Here is a 12,515-nt window from a genome sequence, read left to right as displayed (position 1 = left end):
TGTTTTGAGCTTAATGTAAACCAGAGAAGCAGTTGATGACAGTAAAAATTAAAAGCCTGAAAGTCAAGTATAAGAAAAATAATCACAACTACTCTGGGTCTGGGCAGAAAATCTTCCCTTTTTTACAAGGAGATTAATTGGATTCTGAGGCTTCACCCTCCATCTGAGATGCTGTTGGACACAAGTAAAAAGCCAGGGGGGGTGACTGTTTGGCGAAAGGACTGCCTCGAGGTGGGAAGACCCAGATACTGTGGAGCCAGGCCTGGAGCTGTGGGGATCACAGAATCTATTTGGGGGGAACCAGGATCCTGACACAACTGCAGACTTAGTAGACCTGAACAGGTTTTAACCATGGTTTCTGAAATGGTGCTAACTACACTTTATCCTTATCTGCATGTCAAGTTAAATTAATTTCACCACTGCTTCAGATGCACACTTGGTTGATGTCCATTATCAATAATGGGTAATTTTTGTAGTGCATGGAGTCTCCACTCTCCTTTCATCCTCAGTAGTGGTGGTCCCTCCCTCCTGAGGCATATTGGCAGGGCAGCATGAAGAAACTTCAGCCACTTCAGCACCTATTCAGCCACATCTTGTCATGGACCAGGAGGTGTGCGGTCAGGACTAGTGGTTGGAACAGTGGCGGTGAGAGCCAGAGTCAAGAACCAGGAGCCAAGTCAAGGGCCAGAGACAGTGTCAGAGGGCTGGGACAGGGCGAAGGCAGGACTGGAGCATGGCTGGAAACAAGGCAGGAGCAGAGCTGGGAGTAAAGCAGGAACGAGGCAGATGCAAGAGAGATCACAGCTGTGGGTGAGTGCATTGAGCAGTTGCTGTCCAAGTGCTACTGCTGGTCTTAACAGCAATCCTGGCAATGGCACTCAGTCAATCAGGTGATCTGCTTAGCCAGGGCTATAGTTAGCCAGTTGATCCCAGGCCCAGCTACATGCCCTTATTCCTGACACCTCTGTAGGCAGTCAGTTCCTAGGATTCTTTATCTGGTATCTTTTCCAAACTCTATAATCACTGAAAGTAAAAAAGAAGAAGAAAATGAGATTAAAGACAATGAGGCCTGATTATGCACTCCTCTCTCAAGTGAAACTCCTAATGAGTTGTCCTGTTTGTCACTTATTAATACTATATATGTTCCAAATGGTAGTTCTCAATGCATTTCACTTCACTCCAAGGAACCAGAACAACTTCTGTCAGAATGTCTAAATTTTTGTTGTAAGTGATACTGGCAAATGGAATGAAAAACACTGGAAAACATCTTCCATTTTTGATTAAGTGATTTTCTTGACTTCTTCTTTCCTTACACTGAATTTCTGCATTAGTGTATATAGTGGTGGGGAAACCTCATAATGTTTGGAGTTTTGAATTGGTTACAATGCTACATCTGAACCATTTGATGTAAATCTTACTTTTTGAGAGATTTCCCTTATCGCCTGGTTTTGTCAGGGCCAGGAATGTCACTTCAGGTCCCAGATGGATTTTAGACATGCATCTATTTAAAAGTAAAATCATTAACTGCATTTTTCAAACCTCTAAATAGAGATTTAGATGGGTTCTTATTCCACCTATGCTAGTTTGCTAAACCCAAAAATTGAATAGGAAGAAATAAAATCTAGATATTTTTCAAACATCCAAACTTCAGCAAACTTTCCTCATTATAATGTAACTAAACCTAATTTCATCTGTTTTCATGACTATCTTTGTAACCATTACATTAGCTAGTGATCTGTCAGGAGCAAGGCAAGCATTTCTGTCAAGTACCTTCAGAACAAAGATCTATTACTTTGATGCTATGAATAGGAGGGTGATTTTTAGACTCATTAAAGTAAGCATACTAATAAATTGTCTGTAAAATAAAGTTTGAAACATTTAATACTTCCTCCATTAAACAGTCATGCCTACCACATATACGCCTTACCAGTACATATTATATTGTTTAAGGGGTTAGTTTCAGTTTTTTCCATTATTTAAATAATTATATAAGGACCACAATCATCATTTCTTTATTGATTTACCTTTTAATGTTCTCTATAGTTTGTGAGAAAAAATTAGATTAAAATAATGAAATGGAAAGTTGAAACATGCCTTTTAAAATTTAGGATCAGCATCAGTATTATCAGGAATCCGTGTAGAGCCAAATAGGGCTTTCGAGATTAAACCCTTTGTTGGTACAGATGGGACCATGTTGCAATGGGGCTGCAGGAGGAGTTCTGGCAAACTGTGGGGAAAAGCAACTCCACTACCCATTAAAAAGGATGAAAGGGTGCAGCCTGCACTTCCCTCAACACTGGTAGGTTTGCTAGAAAGTGTGACGAGTGGATGTGGCCATCGTCCTCCCCTCACCCATCATTCCCTGCTCCTTTGGGGAGGCTTGCATCAGCCAAAAAGAATGCATTCACTCCCCAGTCAGATTGTAGCTGGCCTCTGCACAGGTGCGAAAAACATTCTTCCCTCCTCCTGGTGCATCCATATGGAACCAGGAGTGATCTGGTCTTTAATAATTTGCTTTCATTGTTTGTGTTCTGCTTTCAAATTCAAACCTACTCTGCAAAATCTGATAGGTTGTTAATTTTTTTCAACACACTCTGAGCACTGAATACAGGGGAAAGTTCAAAAAGAAAATTAAGAACATAAATCGATCACTTTAAAACTGGTGTTAAATTATTGAAATCATGTGGATATAAATTCTCCATCATCTTTTTTGAGCAGATCCCAAGCAATACTTTGACTAACTTAATCCTATGTAGGTACAACCTAGATTTAAAAAAAGCAACAACAGTGTAGAGTACCATATTCCAATACTGAGTGAAATATAAACCCAAATACAATACTCTGAGTACAATAGTAATATAAATGATTAATAATAATAATTAATAGGGATATTTAATATATACTGGTAAGTTTCAGGAGAGAAGCAGAAGAATGAATTTGTGTGCTTGGGAAGTACACTTAGTGCAATTGGAGAGAGATCTGGAGAATTGAAAAGAGGACCAGCAATTAAGTAACAAACTGAAAGGAAAAGTGTATGCTGCATGTATTTGTTCCTGCCTGCTCTGTGATTTGGAAATGGTGGGTCTTATGGAGATCTAAGAAAAGGAGATACAGATAGTTGAAAATAATATACTGAGGAAAATGGCAGAGAAGCAGCGGGTAGACAGAGTGTGCCTGGAAGAAATTAGGGGGAAGATGAACTTGGGACTCTCAGTGATAGACAGGCTGAAGAGTGCATACTTAAGGTGGGCTGAACATGTGATAAAAATGGAAGAAACCAGCAAAGAAAGAATGGAAAGAAGAGGACAGCAAGAAAAGACATGGAAGACTGAAAATACGATGGAAAGACTCTGTCTTGGGATCTGAGTTACCCAGGAAAGAATTTTTCTGTAGTATCTGGCTGGTGAATCTTGCCCATATGCTCAGGGTTTAGCTGATCGCCATATTGGGGTCGGGAAGGAATTTTCCTCCAGGGCAGATTGGAGAGGCCCTGGAGGTTTTTCGCCTTCCTCTGTAGCATGGGGCACGGGTCACTTGAGGGAGGCTTCTCTGCTCCTTGAAGTCTTTAAACCACGATTTGAGGACTTCAATAGCTCAGACATAGGTGAGGTTTTTCGTAGGAGTGGGTGGGTGAGATTCTGTGGCCTGCGTTGTGCAGGAGGTTGGACTAGAAGATCAGAATAGTCCCTTCTGACTTTAGTATCTATGAATCTATAAGAGAAGTTTGAAGAGAATACAATGGAACACCAAGACCTGTGAACCTGTGCCATGGACTGGCAGGAGTTGCGAAGAACTGTGGGCACCTCTTGCCCCATGTAAATGGGAAAAGGAGTTGAGAAGTGAAGTGATTTAATATATGTATAATGGTAAATCACTTTTTTAAGAAAAAACATTTTTTGAAGAACAATTTTATTTTACAGTCATGTTTTAAAAATAAGTATAATTATGCACACTGTAAAGTGATTATTATTTTGGTAAGGATCATATCTTCATACTGCATGTTTGCCTGAAAATTAATTGGTCACAATCATGTAATTTAATTCATAATTTAACTTTATCTTTAGATTTCTTGCAAATAAAATCCTCTAATTACAGTTTTTTGGCTTTACAATGTGTTCTACTTTTATATGCATGATAAAATGATGTTTTGTGTGTGTGTATATATAAATATATCTTTCTTTTTTTATTAAATAGGATTCAATTACAGGAGAGATTGTGGAACTGCTACAGCCTTATTTAGACATGGAAGATTATAATCTGGAGACGGCTAAAAAAGTTTGTGGGAATGTAGCAGGTCTGTGTTCATGGACACAAGCAATGGCATACTTCTACAGTATTAATAAAGAAGTCCTTCCCCTTAAGGTATTTCATATATTTATTTTCCACCAGTGAGAGATGGGTTAAAATGCTAAAACACATGGGTTAAAAATAACTTCTCATCACGGTTGAAATAACTAAACTATTTACTTTGAAAGAAACTACGTTAAAAGAACACTAAGGTTGGAAAGTCAAGCATTTAAAAGTTGGGAAAAGCCAGAATTAAGTTTGCTTGTGCAACTTTAATTCAACCTCTGATGCATATATGTTATAATATAGACTTTAACTGCATGATCACATACTGTTTTTTAGACAGGACCCTGCCTCATTCAGAGCCCAGCTTCTCCTTCTTCACTCTGCTTGGGCTCCAGCATGGAAGAACATTGAAAGTACAGTGTCACAGTGGTTCCCTGATGATGGGCAGGCCCCAAGTACAGAGGGAAAATGGGTACACTTTACCAGTGCCCAGTCCAAGGGAGGTGTTCAACCAGAAGACCACAAGCCCATCACCATGACCAAAAAAACCTTTAATTAGTGTGTCTGTGTGCGCTGGGATGTGGGCCTGTGTTATGAGTCTCCCTTAGGCTTAGTGAAAGGTTATTTGGGGCTCGCTGCTGGGAAGAGCAATTGCAAGGAAAATTCTGCTCAGCCTCCACAGCCCTGGGATGGAGCATCCTCTGTTCAGTTCACTTGTAGAAGCTGTGAGGAGCTGGAGCATGCTCGGTGCAAATGGAATCTTTGGAGAATTTAGCTGCCAAACTCTAACAAATCTCTTCTGAGCGTATGTGAGATCTTTCAAAGGCTTACTTGGGCAAACGGGGGTGGTTTTTCACTTTGATGGGAAAAGATACATTCCTGATACCAGAGTGCCTCTCTGCCTAATTTCAAGTCCCTGCTCCAAAGTATGGAGATGCTAGAGCTTCTCAACACAAAGTTGGAAAGAATTATTTACAATGGGGAATAAGTTTCCCTCATCTCTTCTGAACTGTTTTTGATTGAAAATAAAATGATAATCAGCCTGAACAGTTAAAGTTTGGCAAAGTTATAAGCCAAACAGTTTATTATAATGGAAAATGGTGGTAACCTTAACTATAGGGGTCACTATCTGGACTTCCTATAATCCTAAAGTTATAGCTGCGAGGAGGCGGTATGCTGTCGGCCTTATTTTTGTTGAACATGTTGCACAGTGTTGATATTTCACAGGACTCTCAGAAGCTATTGGGGAGGTCATGGGAGTTGCCTTTGAATCCTCCCTTTGCATCTTTGGATCCTCCCTTTGAATATTTTGGAGGAGGACACAATATACTGCAGTAGGTTGCTGGTCCTGGGTCAGCTCTTGGGAAACAGAACTGTTGGCAAGACAAAGTCAAAGTGTACTGTGCCTGACCACCAGCAGATGTGCGGGTTGTGGGTGATGAACCAGGGGATTCCAAGGACAACTGTTGAATCTGGTGCAGGAATTTAGCCCAAATTGGAAATTTTCTTGGTGGCCTCAAATGGCAGTTAACTCTAGGGGAACCATCCGGTGGATGACCAGTCCCAACAAAAGAACCATTTATATACTCCACTAACTTGGGGGAGTCCTTGCACTGGATGGGAATATTGTGTGGTTGGTCAAACTCCAGTTCCATGAAATTGCTTGCGGGCAAACAAGTCCACAGTGCATCTAGGTTGGTATCAGGCATCACAGAGTTCCAGAGCCTAAGAGGGAGTTGGAAATATGTTGGATCCTGATTGACCATCACCAGGGTACTGGCAGACTCAAGTTGGTGTGGGCTGCTTGGGGAGAGAGGAAGGATGCCAGCCCAGCCTGGATCCCCTATTGAGGCTGGTGCTTGATGTTTTCCTGACCAGGGCACAGATTGGACCTTGGCAGGGCTGCTTGATGCAAAGTGTTTTGGTTCCCCGCAGTATAGGCATAGGCTGTTGTCCAGCATTGATTCTTCTTCAATTTGAGAGGCAGGGTCGGGCCTCCTCGACTTGCATGGGTTTGGGCAACAAGGAAGGGATTGGTGATGGGGGAAGGGCTGAACCAGCAGGGCTGGCTGGAGCCAAGAGGAACATCTTTTTTCTTGCCAGTGTTTGGTCAAGCAATAGTCAATCTTGATGCATAGGTCGGTAAGGCTTCCAGAATGGACAGGGATTCCACCCATGCCAATTCATCTTTAATATCATTGATTAAGGTGATCCAGAAATGATAACACTGGGCAGCCTCATTCCACTCGGTCTCTTCTACCAAACGTCAGAACTCCACTACATATTTAGCAACTGGCCAGTTGTTCCTGCTACAACATTTGAAGAGTGGTTTTGGCCATACACTTGTGACTTGGGTCATTGAAGATCATCACTATAGCTTGAACCGAGTCCTCAAATTGTCCCAGAATTGGGCTTGATTATTCCAGGAGTGGAAATGCCCAAGCCAGGGCCGCCCTGGGAAGCAGGCTTATAATCAGCCCCTCTCGGGCTTGGTCAGTAGGGTACAATTGTGGGCAGAGAAGAAATATGACCTGACACTGAATTTCCATGGAACTTGTCAGGACTTGTCAGGGGAGCTTGAGCCCCTGATGAACAGCGGTCACTGCTGAAGGTAGCATGGCTTGAGCTTACATTCTGTGCTTGCAAGGTCTTGTAGGGCTTCCACTGTCTCTGTCAGAGAGATATAGACCTTTATCGAATCCATGCTTGCCCTATCAGTCCTAGTCCTTTTGTTGTTTGTGATTGGGCTACGCACACTGTCAGTGATCAGGACATGGACGATCATGCCCAGTGGTTAGAGCAGGAGTTGGTAGCCAGGAATCACAAACCAGAGTCAGAGCTTGAGTCAGAGGCCAGGCACCAGAATCACGGTCAGAGTTCAAATCAGAAGTCAGAAATCAGAGGTAGGGTTCATAATCAGAGTCAGAGGTCAGATTCCAGAGCTAAAAGTAAGGAATTGCAGCCATGGGTCAGGACTGGGTTCCCTGGAGTGAGGTAAGACTGGGTCCAAGGCAGGAACAGGAGTGGGAACAAGCAGGCACAAGAACTATAACAGCCATGGGCTAATGCTTTGAGCAGCTGCTGAACAGCTGTTGCTGCTCTGCTGAAGAGCCAGTCTGCTGACTCTTCCAACCAATCAGGTGAGGTAGCCAATCAGGGAGCTCACTTCAGGCCAGCTGCACTGGTTAGTTTGACTGGATACTGATTCATCTGCAGGCCCTACTTCCAAACTCACTCTGCTGCAGGCCCTGATACCTAAGCTCCCTGTTCCAGTTGATCTGTTTAGTTCTTTTCTCCCAAAGACCTGCCTCTTTGTGTTGGATTAGCTTTCAGCTCCAAATACCCCATTCTATGGGGGGCAGCTCTCTCTCAAGTCTTCTCTCCCAGTCTCACACACCTCGCCTTTTAGGTGTCATGGTGTATATTTTTCCTTGCTTTTCTCCACTATAAAATAATTGCTATCACCAGCCTGGTCTCTATGATCTGCTGTATGTCAGCAGATGTAGTGGCAATAGCTACTGAAGTTATTGTTGACATTGCTATTCCCCGGAGGTTGAATTCATGGAACAATGTACTCTTCCTTTGTTGACATGAATCAGATTTGCTCCTCTAATTCTCTGTTGACAGAGCCGTTTCTTTTAGGGCCCACCAGACTTCATGCTGTATGTTTTATCATGCTTGGCCAGGGCCAGCTCTAGACCATATGGTGCTCCAGGCGAGGAGTGTCTTCAGCGATCCCCCCCATGCATTAAATTTTTGAATACTTTATTTTTTATTGCATTTGTAGTCCATTTCATGATTTGATGCTCTATTTGCATGCATGATTTATCCCTGTCATATAAGATGATAAATTTGCACGCTAGGATCTGTAAATCTGTATTTATTCATGCCATATATAAGCAAATAAAAATGGTTTCCTCTAAGCTTATAGCAAGTTTTTAATTTTAAGAATAACTGAAATGTACTAACATCAACAAATTGAACCTGGGCACTAACCTTTGGTGGACTAGCATTAAATAGTGTTGCAGTAGGTGACAGCCTTAGAATGTTAACTCTAGTCATTTAGTTCAAAAAGTTGCTTTTCTCACCTTTGCCCTTGCGACTGTCAGAGTGGCACAGAAATCCAAAGACTGGCCAATAGCATTTTGAAGCAATAAAATAGCCATCATCAATCAACGTTATGTTTTAATGAGCCTGAGTTTCAAAAAGCTGCAGTTACCACTTGCAACTATGACCGGCAGCATGAACAGAATCCTCAAAGCTATCCACAGATTAGGAAAAGTGTCTGTCAGCTCTGCATCATGAATGAATTGGAGAAGAGAATGCTTCCTGTTTTCAGAATGTGACAGATGTTGACCAATTTGACATAGAGGTTTTTATCATCGACGTCTGAACATTCCCCATGTGTCAGTGTCCAGAGAAAGTCTGTACAATTGTCCAAAAGTGTTTTCCTGTCTGTCGACAGCTTACTAAGGTCATACAACCCCCACTCCCCCCGAGGTCTTTTTGTGCTGCTTCATTTATCCAAACCTTTCTTCGATGGACACTCAAGCAGTTAAAGAGTGAGCAAAAAAACCTCCCTCTTGATTTTTTCTTCTGAGCTTCCCATCACTTCATCTCTGCCCTCATAACCAAACTCTCTTTTTCCGATGACTATGAGTTTCCTTGAAGACTGGCTCAACTCCCAAGTTTTCCGCCATTTCTTTGGCATCAGTGATGACATCTTCAAATCCGTTGTCTCTGGTGGCTACAAAGAAATCAAGGCAGCTTCTTTTCAAAGTAGTAGTGGTCATGATGTCCACTGACTGAGTTTATAATGCCTTGCTTACAATGTTTACTTGGAACAGGATATTGTGCCAAACCACAACTGAGACCAGAAATTTGAAGTCAGTGATCTGGTTTGCCAGGCTTTGCACTTCGTGTTGGGCTCTGGCCTTGGCTTTACTTGACTATGCCAGTTCCATCAATACGTCGTAAACCTCAGTCTCTTGGTACCTCACTGGCCTTATGCGGTCAATGCAGCTCTCCCAGCAAGCAACACTTAGCAGCTTCACAGTCAGATTTGTCACATGGCTGTGAGGATCTTGCACCTGATAAATGATGCTGAAAACAGGATGTATATCCTTTGTAGTATTCCGAAGAGAGATACTGAATGTAAAGAAAATGATGCTGCGTCGGACAGAACCAGATTGAGGGAATGGCAGCCACAAGCACAAAGAAAGCTCTTGGATTCAGCGCAAGGATCCTTGCCTGGACACCATTGTTTCTTCCCGTCATGTTTGCACCGTTGTCATAGCCTTGACCACAGCAGTCCTGAAGCTTTATTTTATTCTCATTCAAACCATTTATGAACAGTTCTGTTAGGCCTTTTCTAATAGAGTTCGTCCACAGACCAGAAACAGATAAAATGTTCCTTTACTTGGATACAGCCATCTTCGTCATCAACAAATCTTACTGTACATGACATTATGTGACTGATGTGGGGAGCATGGAATCCATTATTACGGCATAGTACTTGGCTTTGCCAAGCCACATCAATATGTTACCAAGCACCTTCCTTTCCATAAGATCAGTCAATTTGTTTTGAATTGTTTTGCTGCAGTAATGGTCCACAGTGTCTTTACAAACTACTCAATGTAGGTGCTCATGAAAGACATTATAGCATAGTAATTACCATTACATTCAGTGAACAACATATCCAACAAACTCTGGAAAGCCAAATTTATTCTTTGCAAGCATGGTGGTGGGTATTGTAGGCAAGGGGAGGCTGTGCCTCCCCAAACAGCCTACCCTGGCCCTGCGCCCAGGCCAGCATGCCTCCTTAAGGGATTCGGGGTCACTGGGGCAGATGCTGCTGGGCTGTGCTGCCTGCCCGGTGCTCTGGGGCTGGCTGCCTGAGCACTGGAACTGGGGGCATGGTGACTGTGCTGCCTGGCTGCTTGAGCCCCAGGGCCGGGGGTGCAGTGACCGTGCTGCCCGGCCACCTGACCCCAGGGCTGGGGACGTGGCGACCATGCTGCCCAGACATCCGGAGTCCTGGAGCTGGGGGTGCGGCAGCTGTGCTTCCCAGCCACCCACAGCACTGGGGTTCAGGGTGCTGTGGCCACGCTGCCCAGGGGCTGTGGGAGCTGAGGTTGTGGCACACCAGGGCTGGACCCTTGGCCCCTGGCCATCTGGCAATGGGGCCAGCGGGCCGCGGTGGGGGTGCTTTGGGCTTCTGCAGGGGAGAAGGGACAGAAGGGGAGGTGCGGGGCCTCAGGCACAAGGGGAGGAGACAAGCATTAGCCTCCCTGGACCGCCGGGTCACTGGCCTCCCATGTTTGCAAGGAAGAGGGTAATTGAGCATGTTCCTCCAATGCTGGGTTTCTACAGTAATAATGTGTTGGTTTTCTGCGTCTGTGCATTTATTTAGCTTGAATCTAGACTCGAACTCCATCCATTTGAAGTAGGGCACAAAATGGCCAGGTGACTTTTCATGTTGCTTCAGAGCATCAGCTAAGTTATGCCAGTAATTGTACCCAGAAAGCACATATTCTTGTCAAATATTTTGCAACAAAAACAGAACACTTTGTCAGTTGATTTTGAGTAAACCAGGCAGTACCCCAAGCCTGGCACCCGCCAAGCCCAGCACCCCAGGTAGTTGCCTGGGTCACCTGCTGCTAAATCCATCCCTGCTCTTGGGATAAAATCTCAAGACATGCACTTGGCTTTTCTTTTTCACAAGGATTTCACTAATTAAAGCAAGGACAATTTACTGGATTTCAGCGTATTATAACCAGAATTAAGGACATTTTCTTAGCAGAGCCCTGTGTTACAAACCAGTGCTTATTTAGACTGTTTACAGAGTCACCCTAATAGTGTCAATGTTCTATCTGTTTATTGGCTTGGGCAAGGTGGGAGGTATTTGCCTAAGTGAGACCTTTTACGAGATATATACGGGTAATAAAGCTTTTGACAGAAAATGCATGACCACTTCAGAAATCTTGTAACAAAAGGAGTATAGAGTTAAGTTACATGCTGATTAAACCAGATGCTTGTTAAATTCCAAAATAACCAGTTCAGCAGGAAACAATCTTTAATTATAAATGTGATTACTAAGCAGGGTTTCCTTTAGTTGCTTCCTGATTTTTTACAATTATGTATATATTGGAATAAACTTTTCATAATTCATTGAATAAATATCAGTTTTGTCTGGTAGGAATGCACCAGTCATGAGTTCAGATTTCAATGATTTAATATTAGTAATTAAGAATTAAACAGTTAGGTGAAGCATGTTGATTGGACTTTAGCTCCCAGAAGAGCAAAAATGCATGCTTAGTGCAACTGGTACAGTGTGCTTCCTTTTACTTTTATCACAGAAGTAACTGGGAGGAAAATCAGTAGTTTCCATAATTAGCTGTTCATAATTCAAAAGTCACAGTTGTCATTTGTTTTTGCCCTGAGAAGAAATGACAAAAGTTTGAGTCTTGGTGTAATACTGAACAGATTGCCTAAAGTCCCTAGCGTACAGCTGTTTCATGATGGCCTTCGAGTGCATTGCCGATTTTGAACTGTTGAAAATGAAGATGCATTGTATGATTAACTGATCAGCCTGAAGATACTAATGAATTAAAGCAGTTTAATATTGCACCAAACCGCTTAATGTTGTGATTTCTTGCCAGATATAACTAAAATTGAAAAAAGAAACTTTATTCAAATTTTGTGGTTTCAAACAAAGCACTGTATTAAAATAATACCCCAGTACTGTACAGTACATACGACACTATAGTAGTATGAATTAATGCTATGAGTTAGAACTGTCAGATAATTGGGATTCAATATTTTTCACTCTGAATTATTTGTAGGCAAATCTAGTGTTGCAGGAAGCCAGGCTAGCAGTTGCCCAAACTGAATTAAATAATGCACAAAACCAGCTTGATGAGAAACAGAGGGAATTGGACCAAGTACAAGCCATGTATAATGCTGCCATGCAAGAGAAACAAACTTTACTGAATGATGCTGACGCATGCAGACAGAAGATGAACAATGCCACAGCCCTAATTGAAGGATTAGGTGGAGAAAAGGTATTGATGCATCTGAGCAGAGATCCGGCATAAATTAATTGCTTTGAGCACAATCCATAGCAACAATCAATAGTGCCAAATAAATTCACAGACAAAAAGTGACATCTATATACTGTAGTGTGAATGTTATTGTATTTTGCTTATATATATATAAAATTC

General features: G+C 42.5%; 1 protein-coding gene across 1 annotated transcript in view; it reads left to right on the top strand.

Moving 5' to 3' along the window:
• LOC119851672 (dynein axonemal heavy chain 5-like) overlaps positions 1 to 12,515 on the top strand; it is a 270,620-nt gene that overhangs the window by 164,887 nt on the left and 93,218 nt on the right. The window contains exons 60-61 of the mRNA XM_043508515.1: positions 4,195 to 4,362; positions 12,138 to 12,356. Coding sequence (XP_043364450.1) covers positions 4,195 to 4,362; positions 12,138 to 12,356 — 387 coding nt within the window. The remainder of the gene's footprint in view (positions 1 to 4,194; positions 4,363 to 12,137; positions 12,357 to 12,515) is intronic.

Source organism: Dermochelys coriacea, chromosome 2 (genome assembly GCF_009764565.3).
Source record: "Dermochelys coriacea isolate rDerCor1 chromosome 2, rDerCor1.pri.v4, whole genome shotgun sequence".
In the NCBI taxonomy this organism is placed as follows: Eukaryota; Metazoa; Chordata; order Testudines; family Dermochelyidae; genus Dermochelys; species Dermochelys coriacea.
Note: the sequence above shows the minus strand (reverse complement) of the source record. Positions and strands in the feature narration are given on the sequence as shown.